We start from the raw sequence: 21,637 nt of genomic DNA on the forward strand, positions 1-21,637 counted from the left end.
CATAAGCATGAGCTTTGGCACCACTTGCTATAATGATTTTACTTAACCATGATTTAACCCGTGTCTTAAAACTGAGAACTTTTGGTGTACTGGTTTACGAAGATGGAACTTATTAGATTAGATTTCATGAAGTTTAGGAATATGAAATCATTGAGTAAGGTTTTTGCAGTCAGTCTATTGACTAGTTTGTATTTTCGCCAAATATTTAAATGTATTACATGTCTGACTGTCAGTGCTGAGGAGGTATTTAAAATATGCACTTCTAAAATAGATTAACCTCATGTTTGGTCTTTCATGATTTAAGAAACATGTTGAACTTGTTGGATATGTAAATATTGTGATTATCACCAGATGGACATTTGTATGCATGACTAAAGCTGCAATAAGAACATTTATGTAAATTCTAATCAAGTCAAATTGTGGGCAGCCAAAAAAAATTAAACGATCCTTTTCAACAGATTTCTAATTCTGAAGTATGTTCCCGTTAGTACAAAAAGGTTTCTGCTTGCATGACTGTGAAAAAGAAACATCGTAAAATAAAATGATTTAAGAAGCGTTTTAATGTATATGGCACTGCTTTGACAGATAGTTAAAAGCCTGCTGTTGTCCAATAGGCGGCATAGATCTAATGACCACACTAATCAGGAGATGGAAAGAGCAGTTTTGCTGTGAGAATGATTGATCCCGCTTCCTCCCCACCAAGGGCTGCTGCATAAGCAGAGGCAAGTCACTCCTTCAAAGGAAACCCAGGTCATGACAAAATTTAAAGTTTACCGACTTTCCCCTAAAATAAAAACATAAAAAAGCTTTTTTCAATCTGGAAGTTTTACTATCATGTTAGCTGTTCGGGACTTTTCAGTACACTAGTCCCCCAGTTAGCTACTTAATAGCCTACTTCCGCTTCGCTGGTGTTGCGCCAATTTCAGTGACCCGTGGAATTCTGTTGTGTCTCGCGGACGCTACTTCCGTTGTTTCCATAGAAACCATGTTCACGATCTCAAACAAAAAAGCCCAACACGCTTGAAAACTGTGTAGCTATAACATACGTTTTAAACCCCCTTGCCGGCGTTGAAAGGTAGGAGAATGCAGTTAACTATTTATATATTTGATTTTTACACCTGAAGAATATTTAGCGGAAACGTAGAACTTCGTGTTAGATGTAGTTAAGAGGCTAATATTGGGGCTATATTTGTTGTGCTAGCGAAGCTACACAACATAAAAAGGACCCGATTCCTTCCTTTCACTGTTGCTTTGGAGTTTATCCACTTCAGTATGTTACTCCCTGCCCGTATGCACTGCTATAAGCGTGGATTTTCTTTGACAGTGACAAACCGCCGTCCCTGAAAACCCCAGGCCCAGGAGTGTTTGAGTTCAGTTATCGATCAGTGTCTAGTTTTCCTTACACCACCGACCTGAAGCCTTGAGATCAAGCGTGGATGAGACCTGCTGTCACATCACTCTGCTCTCCTCTCCCCAACACTATCTTTTAACTACACGCGTACACAGTTGTATACTTAATACAACCTAAGCTTAATACCTGAGGAAATTAAACTCAAAAAGTATAATTGTATACCTCACGGTCAGGTCATTTTAGTACACAAGCCTTATATAAAAACACAGTGGTCACCTAAAATCATATAATTTTCCATTAGTTATTTCAAACCATGACGTGATTAGGTTTTAGACCATTGAAATTTCTGTACAAGGTTATTACAAATGTAAAAAGAATACTTTTCTGTCAGCAAATATTCAGAGGAAATATTTATATGTTTTAGACACAGCCAACCCATAGTCACTGCTGTGGGCTGAATGCTTGGCTGAAGCTGAAAGGGATCCTCTCTGAAGCCGAGATTGTGACAAGCCAACATGGTACATCTGACCGTAGATCTGATTGCTAAGTCTAGAAAGCACTTCAAAAAGAAAAGGGGCCTCTCCTTCCCAGAGTACCTCAAGACACTCACCCACCTCCACTTTTCTAACAAGAATATTGAAGATATTGTAAGTAACCAGCATCTTTAACACTTCTTTAATTCTGTTTTTTCAATTTACTAATTTTAATGCCTAATTTTCTTGATTTTCAAGGGAGATCTTTCAATGTGTACAAACCTCACCGTTCTTTACCTGTATGATAATAACATCACTTACATTGGCAACCTCAGCTTTGCCTCCAACCTCACGCATCTCTATATGCAGAACAACAGCATAACCCATATAGACAATCTGCACAATCTGCAGAACCTCTCTAAACTGTGAGTAAAGTTCAACTGATTGGTGATAAATATATGAAGTGGGAGGTGTGTGTTTGAACATGTATGTTATTTTCGCTGCTCTGCAGGTATCTCGGGGGGAACAGAATTGCTGTGGTGGAGGGCTTAGAGCAGCTCCATCAGCTCAAAGAGCTTCATGTGGAGAATCAAAGACTGACACCGGGGGAAAAGTTGCTCTTTGACCCCAGGACTCTCGACTCCCTCGCTGTATGACCTATTTTTACTCTGTTCGGCTCACTAATAGTATCAGAACAAAACATCTCCCACACTTCCAAATAACTTAAGTTATCCTTGGTTGATTCATTATACGTTTTTAAGCTATCGAAAGACCAGACGAAGGTCTGACATTCCCTTTTCATGCACAAAGATGTGTGTGAGCTGTCAACCCATGTGTAGGTTATCACATCCAGTGAAAGAGAGATCTGAGATTTCCCCTGATCCGTGTAAGAGCAATATTGTGCAGGGTTTGATGATGTCAAAGAGATCTCTGTTGCTCCCTCTGGTCTGACAAATCAGTTGAGTCTGTTTGCTTCGTTTACTGCCCATGCTATGGATAAACACACCAGAAGTCTCAGCTTCTGGTTTGTTTAGATAAATTAAAGAAATTGCTGTGCAAATTTAAAGAGTTCCAGCGCTTTATAAATGAGCCATTGTGAAACTTCTAACCAGGGTGAACATTTTGCAACTGCACCACACACATATATATATGTAAAGACAACATATCCACATGCTTAAGAGTGCTTACAAGTGAATAAAGAGATAAAAGTAAATGTAGTTTGGACCAACTAGTACTGCTTCCTTTAAGCTCTGATATATGGTATTGCAGATATTTTCCTTGGGTGGGTGCAAATGATTTTTGTCTTTTCTTTGGAAGTTGCGTTGCATATTTGAATACCTGTAGTTTAATATCAAGTTGATTTGACCATAAAAAATATGTTTCATATATACGTTATAGTCTAGGATCTGTTTGTAGTAGTCTGTCATTGTACTGACTGTAACATGAACTATTTTCTTTACATTAATATGAATTCTGTAAATTCTTTGTTCAGGAATCTCTGTGTGTCCTGAATATTAATAACAACAACATCGATGATATCAGAGACCTGGCGGTGCTGAAGGAGCTCCAGCATTTTTCTGCTGCAGACAATAAGCTGTGCAGTATTGAGGTAAATATACGTTTTCAGGACTTACTTGATGTCATTCAAGGCTCCTGCTGCAGTGTGACTCAATTAGAAAGTGAGTGCACGTGAAGTCAAAGTAAATACTACCCCTTCACAGCAACTATGCATGCCTGATCAGGTCAGCATTAACATTGTTCCATGGCTTTCTGCACTGATGTGTGAAATGATATGGATAGCGGGGTTGTAAGGAACTAAATCCTGCAAATCCCGCCAGAGCTTCCCAGTCTCCACGACTCGCACAGGGTCAGAATTATTCAACAAATCAGCGAACCATTCCCCCGAGAATTTTCTCGCTGACAGCTTCAAACAAGCACAAGTTTCTCCCGTTCCTTGGAAGGTTGATTTTCCCTCTCTGCCTTGGAATCGTCTATTTGATGTCGCAAACCCCCGCTGTATCACTTTATGAGATTTATTAGACTCCCTGACGCTATGATGGCAATGATATCTCTGTTTAAACTCATCTGTTAACTGAAAAAGTTGATGGCTTTATTTGAAAGGGTGTAATTCTTGCTTCTTATTGGCATTTAATAGCAGGATGACGCAATGAAAGCACTTTGTAGTTGACTTTACTACCTTCTTAAAACAGAAGACTTTCTTTGGAGATCGTTGATGCAGGTAATTGTTGTACACGTGTCATTTTTTTTAACAGATGTCTCCTATAATTTATACAACCCGTCTGCCACTATCGATTGCGCAAAGACAGCCCTCCAAAGGATCAATTTTTTCTTCTGCACCATTTGGTCAGAGTCCAGAGGAAACATTATGGATTTTTAAAATAGATTATGACAGGCGGTCAGCCCGGGTGACAAATGGGGAGCATCTTCTGAGGCAGTTAGCTGTGCGCGGGGCAGAGAGGACAGGGGGAATCGAAGCTCTGGTCAAATACAGGTTCATAACTGGCCCATCATTAGTGGAAGTGAGAGAGCCGGCCAAGCTCAGTGAGCATTCAGCCTCTGCTGTTCTCCACGCCCCGCGTGGGGGGCAATTTGGCGCTGGGCTCCTCTTCAGTGAGGGCCTTCTGAGTGACGGCCCTGACACGATCATTTATCAAAGCCTGGGAGCGCGTGGTGCTCAGGGGTCCCCCTCTGAACTGATTGCGGCTCAAGCTGGAAAAGTGGAAGCGCTTTGGCCAAGACAGGAAGGCAATGAACAATCAGAGCGTGTCCAGAGAGTATTCATATTTCCAGGCTTGGATTAATGTGCCTTTAGATAAACATACAACTGCAGGCTACTCGCTGGAGGAGCCAGCCTCACACTGCCCCAGGAGAAAACTTGTAGTTACATGACACCGGCGACACTGTTTATTAAAACAGACTGATGTGTTGTTTATGCACTTTCTATTGGCCCTTATACTTCATATTACCATTCACTCACACCTTTCTTTTTTTCCCTATGATCATCTGTATAGCAATCATAAGATTGCATTATATCTGTTTTAAACAAACTGGGCTATTGTTTGATGTGTAGACAATAACCTTAGAGACACAGTGTTTCCAGTAGAATAATTAGGGATTCAGACACAACAGATTATAGCAGATTTCCTGCTCTGTGTTTATTTTCAGGAGCTAGAAGATGTGTTCAGCCACTGGCCTCAGCTGTTTCTAATGGATTTGAGTGGAAATCCTGTGTGTAAAAAACCAAAGTACAGAGACCGCCTGATAACCGTGTGCACAAGCCTCGGTAAAATAATAATCATTTGTTTGCTCAGTTCACTTCTAATTTGAAAATACGCTTTCATTATTTTGCTGTGACTTAAATTTAGGAAACACTCTTAAGGATAAAATCAAAACATTCACAATAGTTCATTTTATGTTTTTATTTTCAATGTTTGTTTGGTTAAAACATTTCTTATAGAGGCTCTTGATGGAAGGGAGATTAATGACTTAACCAGAGAGTTTCTTATTAACTGGAAAGCATCCAGGGAGGCCAAGAAGAAAAAAAATAATAAGCATGATGTCTGGAGCACTCATCCCTTATTCTCTAACAAGTAAGTTACTTTATTTGTACATTTTTTTTAAAAAATCCACCAACCTTGTTTACAGTCATTTTTCCCTCCTGTTTTTGCTATTTAATTCTCCCTTTCGTCTTTGCATGGTCCATTAAGTCACTTCTTTGCTTTAGTAAGGCTACTGTGGATCTGCTAATATGTATAACAATACTGGAAAACCATACTATCAGTTTTTAGATTAATGTGAAAATCACAAAAAAGTCTGAATTGAGTTTTACATAAGTTCATAAGGCCGCTGGGTGACTTCACACCCATGCAAATTTCAGTAGTAGTAGCAGTACTTGGCTTTGTTTATATTTCAGATGAATTTAACATGGGTCAGGATCTGCAGCCTGGTCACAGCCACGCTAACATGCAGAGGTGGAAGCCACAGCAGTCTCTCAGGTCCAGTATCACAGTTTAAAAAAGCCTACATTCAGCACATCTATGTCATGACTTACTAAATTATTTAACTGCAGACTGAATCCAAATCATAAGTAATAACTGCTGATGGTAGGCTGACCCCAATTCTTAAAGTCCCCCCCTGCCTCCAAAAAAAGTGAACATTGCTAGAGAAATTCATATTTTATTGTAAGAGTCAGTTAGTTTTGCTTCATTCTCCTTCCTATCTTTTTTTCTTGAAAACCTGAAAGGAACCATCAGTTTTACTGATTTTACATAAGATTAAAGACATTTCAGTTTAGCCATAAAACAATTATAGAGATAATATTTATTTGTCAGCATTTGATTTTTTTTCTCTCTCTCTCTCTCTTATCTTCCAGGGCAGAAAAATTCCAGTTTCTGTAAATACCCTTGATCTTTTAGCTGTCTCATCAGCTGTCTGCAGTCATGTGGTTGCTTTAAGACAAACCTACAAGTGCACCAAAATCTTCACCCACGACTAACCGTGCTTGTGCCTTGTTTATCCATCTTGATTATTATATCTGCAAAACTGCAGGGAACTCAGAGTCACTGCAGCTTCCTTCACCTATGGCATGTTTTTACAGCATATTCTAAAGTGATTTCATTATATTGAAATAATAAGTAACTAAAATTAATAACCATTGTGGGGAAAAAATAAAGACACTTATTTAATGCTTTTTTTTACAGCTGTTTTATTGATAATTGCTTTGTGTGAGTGGGGGGGGGGGGGGGGGGGGGGTGTCTGATGATTTAAATAATTTGTCCAAACCCAAACTGCTAGTTGCAATGCATTTCCTGTGATGTCATTTTTCTTCTAAATGCATGTCAGCAAATAAGTGAACATGGAGATCCAGAGTGGCACAATCTAAATGATCGCTCTGCTTTATTATTACAAGTCTTTACATTATCCAAAACTAACAGCGTGTGCTTCTATTTAAACAGCCGTGATAAATGATTCCGTCCTCTTTTATAACATATAAAGCCACAACGCGGACATATTTGGTCTCATCGTCGTTACTTTGAGTTTTTGGGGAGCCACGTGGGTGCGTAACCCTGAAAGATGCGGGATAATTAGGGAAACAAGCTTACTTAACCTTCCCTTACTTCTCCTTATAATTAGTGGCCCGAAGCAATACTGTTACCCCATCCTTACAAAAACAATGTTTATTAAGAACACTCTGAGGATACACATATTATGAATAATTCCTTTCATTAATTTGCCGACATCTCTGTTTGGAGCCCTGAAAATCAGAGTGATTAATTTATGAGTCTCACAAGAATTTCCTCAACGCCTGCCTGTTGATTGCAGTGCTGGAGTTTATTTATTAGCTGTTCCAATGAGTTTGCAATTCAAGACACTCTGGCAATTCGTCACATGTTTTGCATATCACCTTACCCTTGTCAGTTTGGCTTCATGGTCTATTGCAAATAGTGTTTTGGTAGACCAGCCTTTTGTTTCTGACCTTAAGGAGCATATTTGAGGTAATTGTGACCAAACTTCTCCCCAATGCCACTTTTTTTTTCTTTTCTTTTTTTTGGTGATAGGCTTATGAAGAAAATACAGTGTCAAGTTCGCAGCCAATTAGAGTGGGATACGGCCTGCACATATCGGAGTTGAAGCAAAAGAGAGCCCTGCCTCTGGCGTTGAAAACGAGCCTCTGCTGCCCCCAGACAGAAATAAGTTGGGAAGGGGGAAAGAGCAGCCTTTTCTCCGCTGCGAGCGGGTGTTATGGGTCGAAAGATTAATTATGTCGGAGTGAAATACTTGTCCGCCGCTTTGTGTATCCAATAAATTAAGGGCTCCCGAGACTTACGCACACAGGTGAAGTGTTGGATGTGCGTACACGGGGACTGCGGCGCAGCGTTCCAGCATACTTTATAAGGATAAACTGGACTTTGAAAGGGACCTCTTCTACATTGGCGAGCAAATTCTCCGACCTAACGACGTCTTCTTTGGGTTGCCTTCATGTCGTTTTTTGAGGCAGAGCCGTTGAGAAGTACCAGAGGTAAACTCCCCATCAGACTACCGAACAGATAAAGCTCTCATGCCGGGAAAGACTTGGTTTGGAAATCTACTGAGCATAAATTTATGTCAGTGCAACTGGACAGCTGTCAGTTATTTGGATTAGGTTTCTTTTTTGTTGTTTTGTTTTTCTTTGATGCTGAAAGATTTTTTTAGACTTGAAGTGTGTTTCCTGTTTTATTTGCAGCATCATACAGTTTGACATTTAATCACAGAACTTAACTTATGGATATAAATAAATGCAAAAGGCAGCAACTTTAATAGTGTAGATAAGTATAAATGTTTAAGTTCAAATTAGAACATTTGCTACAGAACAGCGGACTCAATTAAATATTCAAATTTGTCTGTAAAATGGCTGAAAGTTACAGCTAGAGTTCAAATAAAATGTGCAGCTACAGTGGGCAGGTATAGGCTAACCTAAAACCTCTTCATCCAGGTCAGTAAGTGCACCCCGATGGTTGGAAGACAGACGCTCCGAATGGACAGCGGTAATTGCTCCGGAGCAGTGGTGGATGACAGTCCAGGATCCAGCCCGAGCTCCAGCCCGAGTCCAGACGGTCGTCGTCAGGAGCTCCACCGGGCCAGAGTGCTCCAGAGCGGCGGGATCGGACGCCCGGCAGCAGCGAATGCGGCGAGGGAGAGGAGCCGGGTACAGACGCTGAGGAACGCCTTCCTGGAGCTTCAAAGGACTTTGCCGTCAGTGCCGCCGGACACCAAGCTGTCCAAACTCGACGTGCTGATACTGGCCACCACCTATATTGCCCATCTGACTCGAACTCTGCAGGAAGAAGGCACAGAGGAAGGAGAGGGCACGAAACAAACAGAGGCGTTACACTCACTGAAAGGCGAAGGCTACCTGCACCCGGTGAAGGTCAGTGTTAATAAGCATTAATCACTAGAGATCTAGTTTTGTTTTCAATTCTTCATTAATTGTTTTATTCTAAAATTATTTTGGTGATCATGTTCTGTTAGAAATTTCTCACTTTTTAAAATATAAGAAGTTAGCACAGCCTTTATCCTATAGATGCAGAAAATCCTGTCACACCACCGAGCTCTGCTTTTAGAAATTATTTTACCAATTTAAATATTTCGATTTATTAGTTTCTGTTTTCCCCCTACAGAAATGGCCAATGCGATCCAGGCTGTACGTTGGAGCAACCGGGCAATTCCTAAACACTTCAAGTCCTTCAGAGTCAGAGGATCAAGGCCCATCGTCGTCCACCTCCCAGTAAAATAGGCTTAATTCATTTGTACCGAACAGCTTCGTTTTGTGCATGAGTTCATGCTTTACTTCCGAAGCGGCACATGATTGTAGAATAGCTCCCACTAAAGCACCGCAAATTAGGAAGACCTTGTAAATTAATATATTACGTGAATTTTATTGTATAAATTTTGAGAAAGCATACATTATATTTCTGTGTGTTATTTCGACTAATCCTGCCTGCATTGTGCAGCTCCACACACGTCCCAGGTATATTTACAGAGACTCCTCGGGGCAACGAGCCCGTCATGCTTGAGTGTGCACTTTCAGCTGAGACATTTGCACTAAATGCATGTGTGAATAACTTAACATCTGTCATGTGAAGTGGTCTGTCAGGGAGCCCACAATGCAGGCTCCGAGTCTCATGTTCCTCCTTATTTTTTACATGCATGGGTGTAAATGTGTTTGTGAATAAATTACTTGACAATGAAAGAAGATATGTCTCCAAGGTTTGAACGAAACATTTTAAAGGTGTTCCAATTATTATTATTATTATTATTATTATTATTATTATTATTATTATTATTATTATTATTATTATTACTGATGGCATTTGCTGGACAGTGATTGTGGTTTTTGTGGTCTCTGAACAGTCACTGTAATTGTGTGGCTGTAGGTTTTAATCAAATCCATCTGTGGTGCTCGATTAAGAATTTGGAGATAACACAAATTTCAAATATAAAGAAACGTTTTAACTTGTCTTGCAGCTGATTTTAGAAATCCGACTGGCTAAAAGGTCTATGTAAACAATAATAATTGGTATTATTTTATCAGAAAATATAAAAAAATACGATACATGAATGCATAATTTATAGTGTTAGTAAAAACAATTACAATCCATACAGTTTAAAAGGGATGACTGCTTTCTTATTTCTGATTATTTTTCTTATCACTAACATTTAAAATATTAATACTTCACTATGAATTAAAGTGTTATGATAAGTGTTATAATACCAATTTCTTCACTCAAAATATCTTTATTGGTGACTCTGTTAGACTGATTAATCGGATTTCATGATGTAATTTTTAAAATATTGATAAAGGTATGTGTAAATCCCTTTAGGCTACAATGAAACAAATGACGATATTTCCCTAATTTAGCTAGTGCGGATTAAATAAAAGAAGAGCATAGAAACAGAAATTATGATATATTTTTTATTTATTTATTTATTCATTTTGATTTAATTTGATTTTTTTGCTGTCACATGTCCAGATCATCAAGTTACATACCCCTCTTTGTTTGTTTTTTGTGTTTGTTTGTTTGTTTGTTTGTTTTTAAATTCACTTTTATTCATTTGTTTTATGCTCGGCCTTCTGTTCCTTCTTCAGTAATCAGACATATTACACAGGAACGTTCATATACAAGTACATAGAAGTAGTTCCAAATTCAGAGCATCGTACCTTCCTGAAAAAAAACGAAAAGTGGCCATGATTGTACAGCTTCACTAAAAGCTCTAAAGTACCTTATATTAAATGGCAAAATTACCAATAATAATAAATTTAATGTAAGTTTTGATGCGCGCACACACACACACACACACACACACACACACACACACACACACACACACACACACGCACACACACACACACACACACACACACACACACACACTTGCTTTGTCTCTTTTCTCTCTCAGATCTATTTTTAACTGAATACAGCGCTGGTATTAGTATGTTTGTTTATTAATTAATTTATTATTCCATTTGCCTCTTGGATGCCCCCCCCCCCCCCCCCCCACCACACACACACACACACACACACACACACACACACACACACACACACACACACACACACACACACCTTTACCACACATGGGCCCGTGAGCGCATGCCCAGAATGACCATCGGTCAGAATATAGAATGACGACAACTGAACAAAAATCACCACATATGTATATGTCTTTACAGGCCATCATCATTGTTATTAAAACTTTATGCAATACAGTGCATAAATAAGAGCACTTTAGATGTTAAAGAGAAGCTTAAAAAATGCTTCGCTGTGCACTTCGCATGCTGCACTGCGCAGCCGTGGTGCGTAGAAACAGGAGGTCGGACCGGAAACTCTTCCTCTTCCCCTGGAGATGGCTGCAGAAGGCAGTGCGGCGTTTCAGCTCTTCTCAACATTTAACTTCTTCGCGATTCAACACGTAGGTAAGCAATAGAGACACGCTTGTGTACGTTTGCATAGCTTAAAATGGACCATCAGTCAGCGTGTTTTCAAGATGAATATGAATTTGCTCTTGAAACAGGCCATTAGTCGGTAGCATGAAGCTAGCTAGCTACTCAGCCACGTGGGTGAAAGGAGTACAGCGTAGCTTTCCTCCCCTCGCTTTACTGTTTCTCATCATAGTTAAAACACTAAAAGGTGTTTCATTCCATTTGTATAGTAAAGCTAATCTGGCTCCTGATTTTGAGCATTGCACCAACTCTGTCCTTACAAAAACACGTTAGTGTGTTGGTAATAAAATACAATCGTTTCATGTGGCAGACATTTTTATTTCTCGTCTCCCGGTCCCACGATCTCATTGGTTCCAGTTTACAAATGTGAACACGTTAGGCTCACAAGAAACACGTGGCGTGAAGTATTATTTTGCAGATCTGTGGATGTATGCCTGCGTAAACTAAAAACGAAGCTGAAATGATGGCGAACTTGTATTAGATATTAAGATGGGGAATTTTATAAGTTTAAAGAGTCGTATAAGGGCTTAAAGACAAACTTCTGGTTACTTCTGGTTTCTTGGTTGCCTAAAAGCAAGTGATAGCATATTTAAAAAGTTTGCATTTGCACCTCAAATGTAATATTGGGGATTTGTCTTCCTTCGCCACCTTTGTTCATTGGTGTGCATGTCTCGTTATAATAGACAGGTCTCATCCCTGAAGTAAAGTAATAAATCATTTTTCTGGACTCACTGTCATTCAGCATCTTACTGAACGCTACGTCTAATCTTGTCAAGGGGTCACCAGAAGAGCTGCTGGTCAGGGAATTACCACCTCTCATTAGTTTACTGGGGAAAGTCATCAAGGCCCCAATGAAGACATAAGGTCATGGCAGAGGTCGTGACCTGTTGTTGAACCCATTCTCAGACATGCGGTGTTAGCCATGCTCCTGGGCTGTGTTATTTTGCAACCTTTGACCTTCAGGTGATCAGTCATCTGTTCTCGCTGTATTGGCTTTTCTTTCAGTACATTTTACTTATTCAAGCTGAAAATCAATATCCCATCACTCCTGAGAGCAATTAGTTGCAAGGTTTGGAAAAGATGCAGTGACAGACTTTCACTGATCTTGAGAGGTGGTTGGGGTGTATTTCTGTTGAAAGGGAGTAACTACTTGATTTAAAAACTTAAAGTTAGAGCGAACTATTAGGCTGGTCCTTAATAAAACCAAAAGATCATACTAAACTAACTCATTTTTTATTTTATTTTATTTTTCAGATGCTATGCTGCTGCAAATAACCTGATGTCTTCACTGTGTTGACCCTTTAAGGTGAGAGCTGAAATATTTGACCATATTTAAGTTTTGGTGTAACTGTAGCTCAGTCCAGCTGCTGGAATAGTGATGAGATCACATTTTTGCCGTTTACCCGTCAGACAATAACATGGTGAAACTGTGACTAACTGAATAGCCAGCATAACATCAGACAGCCTCATATTTGATTTGTATGAAGAGATTTTCAGGAAGTTCATGTCAGTGGTTTATTTTGCTTCAGGTCTCATGCTGTGGTTGCAGGAGAGGCACGAGATGCCTAATCCTTTGTCTCCTTTCCCTGAGGACAGGTTAGTGGTTTCACAACAGTAAAATGGAAAAATGAGTAACTGCAGTAATTGTTGCAAATCTTGTCTGCTCATACTGATTCAGTGGTTAAAAGGATTCCCAAACAACAAGTTATATTAATTTGCTTTGCGGCAGCTATTCTATAGCTGCAGCTGGAATAGTGATGAGTTCACTTCTTTCGCCGTTTACCCATCAGACAATTAAGTGGTGAGATTTGGGACTACTGAATTACCAGCTGCAGCCTTTGTGTCACATAGTTTACCCCAGTTTTTATTTAATACAGTAATAGTTTCACACATAGCCAGAAAATTTCATCTTGCCAAACTTGGCATTTACTTTCCATTTAGAAATTTTGTTCTTTTGTTAATCTGATTTCAGTTGACCTCTGAAATTCTTCAGTTTTGAGCCTATTATTTCTACATTACCTGTATCTAAAATTACACTGTGTATTGTTAATTCTGCAGATAAACAGCAGCAGCAGTAATGGAGCTACACAGTGACTGGCAGTGATTTCATGCCTTTCCTGGTAAGTAAAGCCAGTAGTAGACTGGTGTATTCAGGAGCTGGTATTCTAATAGCCCTTTTCCTCTAGTACCTACTTGGCACGCCTTGGCTAGACTGGGATTTTAGGGGTTTCCATTACGTGGTAGTACCTGGGATCAGGTACATTTTTAGTACCTACCCAGCCGGGTTTCCAGTCCAAAAATATGACGTCAACAGACAGAATACCACTAATTGGCCAGTTAGTAGTGTCACTCAGTAAGTCAAGAAAGTGACTTCTTCCATTTTTGAAACCTGGCAATGACAGAAATGGCTTCATAGGAACAAACATTGTGGTGTTTCTGTCACATACAGATGTCGTTACTGGACTTTCAGATGCGTTGCTATAACGACTGCAAGCACATTTTAGGACTCAATTGTAATGGAAAGCGTCTGAAACAGAGTCTAGTTGAGCTGAGTAGTTACTAGTGTAAAAGAGGCATAAATTGCCAGCTTACTTCACTGGTATGTCTGCTGATGTAACTTGTAATGATGAGTTCACTTTTTCGCCGTTTACCCATCAGACCAAAATGGGCTGCTGAGAATGTGACTAACTGAACTTAAAATTACTTTTAAACCCACATAAATCATTTATTCTCATTTGACTGACTATATACTGTATATTTGTTAGATGTGCAAGGTTTCGGAAACACTTGAATGACTTGGGAGTACACAGAGTGGCCACAATTGAAAGGTAAGTAACAGGTTCTAGCTCTGTCACTTTGGTTTTTCAGACCTGCACATGCCACATTGAGCTCAGTTTTTCCCCCCCCCCTTCGTGCTTACAATTTAAAAATGGATAGTTGTTTTCTTTTTTTATTTGATATGCACAATTGGTGGGGGGATTTGTCTGCAAGAAAAAATATCTTAAGTGTATTTTGGTTATTTAATCTTGGATGCAATATTTTTAAACATGTACTGGATTCAGATTTTGGGTAATCCATCTTTTTATCTGCATTCAGCACGTATTTATTTGTTTGGTTGTATTTGATCAGCGTACAGATTTGAAATGTAAAAATAAAGGAGTTTAATCTTGTGTTGCCTACCTGCATTTTGTTAAACAACCTAGAGAGGCTTCACTCTTCTGTAATGTATGTGTCTGCTCCAGGTGCGTTGGTGTAGATGAACCGTAAGATAAGCTGATGGAGCTCATCCAGAGCAGCGTCTCGCTTGCACAAACCATCTACATCTCCCAGGTCACAAGGAAACACTGGATCGGGTGGAATAATGAGAGCAGAGGCGCCTGTATGAAGAAGAGAAAATCCTGAATATATTGTATATTATATTGGTGTTTGATGCTTTATTATCTTGAGTGTTATATATTGATCAATAAAATGAACCATGCTTATGAACAGAACCATCGAGTAATGTCATTAAATTGCTAAATATCTACCTTTTAGTGTTATGAGGTGTAAAAATGAAATAAATACCATGCTTGAGTGAGACTGAGCTTTCACAAAGGAGTACAGCGATCACAGCATCCTGCTCTAGTACTTGAGTTCTGAGACATAGCTTGCAATGGGCCTCAGCCAAAGAGATCCTGTGACAAAATGAATATACAATGTGAATGTCTGCCTCTGTATTCAGTAAGACCTTTCTAATACACTGTAGGACAAGTAATCAATAAAAATGTTACATTTAAAATGTAAATGGATAAATCAAGACTGGCTGTGTATGGACAGTATAATGTGGCCTGCCCTGTTTGGCCTTCTCACTGAGAACATTTATTTTCATAGTTTTAGCTGAACATAAAACGTGTCACCACAGTGGGAAAGATTTGTAAACATTTGTCAAAGTTGCATGAAAAATGGTCATCTACAAGCAGCAATAGAGTGGGCTTGCACCACCTGGTGGATGAAGTTGACATTACAGCAGACTTTCACCTCTGCAGTTTAAATGCAGAAAGCAGAGATTGAATGTAAAAAGCCATTAAAGCACTTACAGCAGCTTGATAGAGGCCACAGACATGTTGACACCCTGACCCTGTGATCGCACTCTACGGCTCGCCATGTAGTAACCATGGATTATTTTCTCTGCTGCAGGGCTGAGCTCCACTTGCAAACCTTGTGCATGGGCCACCAGCTGAAGAATATAATAGTATATTAGCAATATAACATAATTTATAATATAATAGTAATAGAACATGTTTGTTAACCTCATGATAGTCTTCAGTGGAAAACTCCCAGCAGGGTGGGTCATGGGGTTTTCCAGACTGTACTGCATGCTGGAGGGTGTGGACAGTCTGGGCAAGCAGGGCCTGCTCTCCAACCCTGTCTCTACACTCAATGACAAGGCCAAAGGCATCTGCCAACTGAGCTGGTACAGCACCCATCTCCTGCTCACAGTAAAGAAAGCTGTCAATAAACCTTTATTTTAATGGTTACATTTCATTATTTACCCCTTGCCTACAAAAAGAGCAACACAAAGCACTGATTATTCTCAAGGGTTCTGCTGTGAAGTATAATTGCCTGGGCAGGGCACTTCCTTCAAGAGCACTAAATTGTCTCAATTTCCTGTTTTGCCTGTAGCACCAACAAACAGCATCTAAGCTGAAGGAAAGGGGCCTTTTTTTAAAAACTGTGTAATAGGCAAAATAAGTTACAAACATAAATCTAAACTTAGACCCAGTAAAGCACATTCATACAACAATAACTTGATGGAACTGAACTCACTGCTGCTCCCAGTGCGCCACAGTCTGCCCTCCCAGATCGACGGGAGGAGTCTGTGGCGGCCCAGAAGCTACACTGGACTGGAAAGGAAAGCTGCTGGTCTGCATCCTCACCATATTTCTTTCCAGGGATGAACACTGATAGTGTGCGGGTCTCCATAACTGGAAAAATTTTTGTTTAAAAAAGATTCATGATTTTTATAGCTGACATCCTTTTAAGGTTATTGCAGCACTTACATTCGTTACCTGACTTAATGGAATCCAACTTGTCCTTTCTGTAATAGCTCAGATCTCCCAACAGGCAAACACCCCCAGTGGCTAGCAGGACAGAACCAGCATGGATGTTAGCAGTACCTGCCCCATGTTCATCCCGGGACAGGCATGCGAACATCTCCCCCGTGGCCTGATGCCTGATCCCACGATAGGCCAAACTCAAGCTGTATGTCATCAATCTAGCACAAAAGGATAAGATGATGGATGGATAACGAGGACGATTTGATCACAAGTGTGGTACCTAGTGGGTCCATTTAGGTAAATGGACTGGTTCTTAAATAGCACTTTTCTATTCTACTTGAGCACTCATAACGCAAGCATGTGGTTACACACTGCTGTGTGATGGTGTGTGACCAAGCTCGTGCCCAGCATGAGGAGGAGGTGCCAGGGCTGTTGTGGCTGTTCATGGTCCTTCCACATGTTACTGAGGTCGTGGTTTGTTAATTAACAAATTGTTAAATTGCCATTATGTCTTCTTTCTTAAGACTTCAATCCTCCAGTCCAATAAACGAGACCAAACAAGAGTAAATAGCAGAAAAAGCTGTTTGGCATTGGCAGATAAGATTTGGCAAGTTTTTATGGGCACAACCCACAAATGCATTTCCTTACAAACGTGGCACCATTTAAGGGGAAATAAACAGGCTTTCCAACAGTGTAAGATTTATCGCCAAGAATCATTGTTACAACACAGACATAATTGATCAAACACAAAATTTCCTTACTTTTTGTTCTAAGTATACATCCCTGTTTAGGACGCAGTAGGTTTCAGGATTCAGATCATTTAAATTTGTTTACCTGTCGAGTATAAGCGTGTCAGTGGTGACAACAAGAAGATCCAAGTTGTGAAACGTGTCCTTTTCATCTATTCTGGTCTGCACCAAGCTAAGCAGCAAGCTCAGCTTCAGAGTGTCGTACAAGCCTAGAGGAGCCACGTCCAACCCAAAGCAGTGAGCTACAATTGCGGAGAACCTCCATGGAGACGAGGCCGTTCCCTTCAACAGCTCCTGGAAGCGGGCGCTGACTTTACAGTCACCTGTAAGTTGAGTTGTAAAAGATGGTCTTTTACTACAATTAAAAAATATAAAACCTGAGACTTCACTGTATGAAGACAAATTTAATATATCTGCTATTCATTCTGTAATTTTAATGGGAGATAATTCACAGGCTTACACACTGGTTCCCACGGCTGGACACTATTTGCCTCCACACTCCAGGTAATGTTGGGCCACTGGTGCACATGTGCAGGAATGCCCAACACCCGGTAATATCGCCCGATTCTCATGGAGTTACACAGCTCGTCTACATGAGATGGGGAAACAAAGCATTAACACTCAAAGGAGTTGTTCTCGGCTGCCCGGTGATTACTAAAGAAACATGCATGCCACCTACAAGCCACTGCCAAGAGAAACAGAGTGAGGACTTCAGAACAAAGATTTCACTGTGTGCGAACTGCACAGCCAGCTAATGAGTGTTCTTTGCACTTATTAACATATATGTTTAGTAACGGGAGCTCGCTGTATTGAATTCCTCCACAGGACTGGGTCAACAGAATATGTTAATCCTGCTGCAGAGATTTGCTAAGCTCTCAGGGGTGCTGGCGGGACAATGTTATTCGAGGGGACAGAAACACTTAATATCCAACCATGAGGCACCGTGCTCAGCCGGCTGCACTAAAATCTATTTATTTGAACTCTCCCCCACCAAGTTTGTGTTTCAAAGCGAACCTCGTTTAACAAGCCAGAGAAAATTAATGGCAAACCTCAATACATTTGACTGTAAATATAAGCCATTATAACCACATTTCTCAAGAGTAATGGATTAAGATCTTATTTTCCAAACAAAACAATAAACTTGCATTTTGAGGATATTAATCTGCAGTGCAGTTTGATTTTAAATGCTTCAGTTTACAAATGAAAACCAAGGAAAAAGGATTAATCACCTTACAGAGTGGGGGTAAATGACCGTTAGTCTTTTCAAATAACAAGCTATTTGGTTTTCTGCTGCGTGGTTCAGATGTTTTATAGCGAAGATATGTTTTTGTTACGGAGCTGTTCTCTGAATCAAAAAGCCAAGGTGCACAAAGTCCTGTTTGAACCAGCAGATCAGTGCTGACCTTCACGAAGGAGCCGTCACACTCAGTACTGTTGGTGTTATGATTTGTATCGTCTGTTTTAGGATTAGGCTACTCTGATGTAAACGTTGGGTAATGGATTGTGTTTCTGCTCTTGGGTATTATTAAGTGTGATCATGATGTATTGTAATGCATGCTAGTGCATATTTTTCATCTTCTGCCACTGCCTTCACCACTCCCAAAAAAAGCTATGAGTTTTCTTCTCCGTTATTCACGCTGCTAAAACAGTTGCACACTGCAGACTGTAGACATACCTCTGAGAAACAGGGTAACAGACTGGTATCTCATTGAGCTTTGCTCGTGGCCTCTTAGAACATCCAGTGCTTTGACATGGATCAGCTCCACCAGCTGCTTGTCTATACCCAAAAAAACACACATACATAATTACTGTGCAAAAGTCTGGAGCCACTTTATATATTGCAAGGAAAATGGGAAATAGGCACAATGATTTACTGAAACATGGGTAAGCATACATTAGAAATACAGCATATTAAGCAGCAACAAATTTCTTATAATTCCAGACAGATCACAGCCTGGAATCTCTTAGGCAGCTTTCTTGTCATTTCTTTAAGTAGTCTTCAGGATTAGTTCTCCAGGCTTCCTGATGGACATTCAAAGCGCTTCTTTGGATGATGGCTGCATTTCTGTTCCATTTTCTCTCAAGATGATGCCACACTGCTTCAATCATTTTGAGGACCAGGTTCTGGAGAGACCAATCTATGACTGGCAGTTTATTTGGGATCATTGCCATGTTAAAGAATGAAACAGCTGCCAGTGAGATGGGTTCCAGATGCCACTGCATGGTGGAATAAAGTCCGATGTAACTTTTCAGTATTTATAATTGCTTAAATTTGATAAGATCCCCAACACTACTGGCTGAAATGTAGCACCAAACCATGACATAGCCTCCACCGTGTTATTGTGGCTGTTTTCAGCTGATTTTGTTGATGCAAAAATACTATTTTATATCTTTCAAACTGTGTTATTGCTGCATTTTTCATAGATTCACTTAAAAAATGAATAAAAATTGTGTTTTTGTAAAAGGCTGCCAGTAACATAGTGTGTAAAGATAAATTTAAAATTGGTTTATTACCAAGTTTTGTTGTATGTGTATACAGGACGTGACCCAATATACTTGAATGATTTATAGTTCAGTGTTAGGTGATTTAACAAACAGAAAACAAACAAAACAACATTCCTATGAAAATGGACAGATACAAGTATGGACCTTAAACTGAGTGAAAAAGCAGCCAATGTCCAAAGAAAATCTTTGAAAGACCTTCAGAGAGCACAAGCAAAAAAAAAAAAAAAAAAAAAAAATCACAAGAATGTCTGGCTCACTGGAAGCAAAACATAAAAAAATGAGGGGTTGACCTGATATTTTTGCAGTAGTAATATGTTAAAATCAAACCTTACAACGCACTGCAGCATTCTGAATCAATAGTACCTCCTAAAACTCTAAACTTCACATCCTCTTTCAATTGGGAGCTGCACATCATGCAGCTGAAGTCGTTTCTCACTGTGGCTGACTCTGTTGCTCCGGGTGCGTGCACTCGAATGTGGTGAAAACCTACAAGCAGCATCACAGAAATGAGAATTTATATACTGCATTTGTCTTAGTCTGACTTAAAAACCACAGAGTATGTGTATGTACTGCAGTACCTGTAGAGCAGGGGCAGTCATCATCAGTGCAGAGGAACCTCGCCCCCTGGGTGTACTTTGTGACCCTTGTCATGGAAATGACCAGGCCCTCCATGGAGACAGGCCTCAAAGGGCGACATAAACGAGGAAAACTGGAAAGGTCCAGTGTGTACTCGGGGAATGGAGGCAGGTGTGTGAACTTCAAAATAACATTCACCTCAAAAGAAACACACACACATTGTTAGAGGACAGAGGCATCATCTGATTTATTACACTAGGAAAAGCCCAGGTGTATTAATGAGGGCTGCATTCCCTTTAGGAGTCATTGTTTACTGGGACAGTAAACGGAAACGAGCCCTTCACTTGTGGATTTATACAAAACACAGTATTGTTTCGGTGAAAGGGGAAGCGGTTGTTTACCTGACTCTCCATGTGTATTTTTTCAATAAGTGAAAGGGTCTTTATAGCCAGGAAACAAACCTAAATGAGGAATTGGTTAAATATAGTTAAGCTGACAGCAAAAGTGTAGCTACGTTTCATTTTTGCCCACAGTTTTCACTTACAGACTGAAACAAAGCCGTGGCTTTCAGGGGGTCATGGAGAACACAGTCCCCCAGTACAGGATCCAGCTCCAGCACATCGGCCGGATTAACACCTATACAAAACCTGTACACCGCCTCGGTCTGCTGTGTGCCTGAAAATGACCGTTAGCAAAGTTAAAAACTCGGTGATTTTAGCTGTCATGGCTGCCGTGGAGCGGAACCTCATACCGTTAAAATGTTTGCAGTTTTCGCAAAGTTTCTTAAGACCACCGCTTCTGTCTAAGTACACCAAAACCGATTCTTTCAGCGATAAAATGTCAGCCATTTTTAAAAACAAATTATATCATGAAGACGTTTAATGTTTAGTTGAGGTTAGCCCGGGTTCAGCGGGGGGAGCTAACTTCAACAAAATGTGACGTAATAATTTTTTAAAAAAAAATTTATAACTGTACATACAGAAAAACTAAAATATATATAGTTTCGGTTTCCGGCTATAAAGAAAATATTTTAAGGAAAATTATGGAACTTCTTGTTTTGTTAAGAAAATTTCATAAATTGGTTTCCATAATGCGAAAATTTGTCAGTTCAGTGGTTTCTAATTGACGTTATTGCTTAATATTAATTTATAGCAAATTTAAAATACACACTTTTATGCATACTTCAATGAAGATGTTATTAAAACAAGGGAGCTGGGCTTAAATTTATCCACAAACATTTCAAACCGATTTTTTTTTTTTTTTTTAATTTTCTTTTATTGTTGTGCAGGAATACAGGACTACTTAATTGCCAGACAAAGAAAAGCATTGTGGAATTTCTGAATTTAAAAAAACTGTTAATGCAAATAACAGAAAAAATAAACACATACAGTTCAATAAAAAAATCACATAGAAAGGTAACTTATGAAGCAGAAGACAGTCTTTTC

General features: G+C 39.7%; 3 protein-coding genes and 1 long non-coding RNA gene across 5 annotated transcripts; 3 read left to right on the top strand and 1 right to left on the bottom strand.

Moving 5' to 3' along the window:
• Positions 1-937: 937 nt before the first annotated feature.
• On the top strand, positions 938-6,532 carry ppp1r42 (protein phosphatase 1, regulatory subunit 42). Its single transcript, XM_085418662.1, has 8 exons — positions 938-1,075; positions 1,776-1,998; positions 2,083-2,249; positions 2,336-2,474; positions 3,317-3,433; positions 5,011-5,128; positions 5,303-5,435; positions 6,218-6,532. The coding sequence occupies exons 2-8, from the start codon at positions 1,867-1,869 to the stop codon at positions 6,240-6,242; spliced, it is 831 nt and encodes a 276-aa protein (XP_085274788.1). The 5' UTR covers positions 938-1,075; positions 1,776-1,866; the 3' UTR covers positions 6,243-6,532.
• Positions 6,533-6,676: 144 nt separating this feature from the next.
• tcf24 (transcription factor 24) lies at positions 6,677-9,562 on the top strand. Of its 2 annotated transcripts, none has more exons than XM_085418663.1 (3): positions 6,677-7,949; positions 8,318-8,752; positions 9,003-9,562. In XM_085418663.1, the coding sequence occupies exons 2-3, from the start codon at positions 8,336-8,338 to the stop codon at positions 9,111-9,113; spliced, it is 528 nt and encodes a 175-aa protein (XP_085274789.1). In that variant the 5' UTR covers positions 6,677-7,949; positions 8,318-8,335; the 3' UTR covers positions 9,114-9,562. The 2 variants fall into 2 exon arrangements, with proteins under 2 accessions (XP_085274789.1, XP_085274790.1); XM_085418664.1 differs by having other exon boundaries at positions 6,677-7,864.
• A 1,634-nt stretch (positions 9,563-11,196) lies between these two features.
• On the top strand, positions 11,197-14,817 carry LOC146662185 (uncharacterized). The gene is made up of 6 exons (XR_014913316.1): positions 11,197-11,299; positions 12,581-12,632; positions 12,856-12,922; positions 13,385-13,446; positions 14,092-14,154; positions 14,569-14,817. It is a non-coding gene; the product is annotated as an uncharacterized LOC146662185 (long non-coding RNA).
• mcmdc2 (minichromosome maintenance domain containing 2) lies at positions 14,229-21,080 on the bottom strand. Its single transcript, XM_085418665.1, has 14 exons — positions 20,944-21,080; positions 20,737-20,867; positions 20,594-20,653; positions 20,195-20,390; positions 19,980-20,102; positions 18,787-18,888; positions 17,572-17,700; positions 17,197-17,434; positions 16,375-16,580; positions 16,133-16,290; positions 15,616-15,795; positions 15,403-15,542; positions 14,891-15,000; positions 14,229-14,703 (listed from the first exon to the last, which is right to left on the bottom strand). The coding sequence occupies exons 1-14, from the start codon at positions 21,038-21,040 to the stop codon at positions 14,537-14,539; spliced, it is 2,037 nt and encodes a 678-aa protein (XP_085274791.1). The 5' UTR covers positions 21,041-21,080; the 3' UTR covers positions 14,229-14,536.
• Between the last annotated feature and the right edge of the window lie 557 nt (positions 21,081-21,637).

The sequence above is a fragment of the Rhamphochromis longiceps genome, linkage group LG9 (genome assembly GCF_057381845.1).
Source record: "Rhamphochromis longiceps isolate RC_006_pf linkage group LG9, R_longiceps_female_GT1.1, whole genome shotgun sequence".
Classification (NCBI taxonomy): domain Eukaryota; kingdom Metazoa; phylum Chordata; class Actinopteri; order Cichliformes; family Cichlidae; genus Rhamphochromis; species Rhamphochromis longiceps.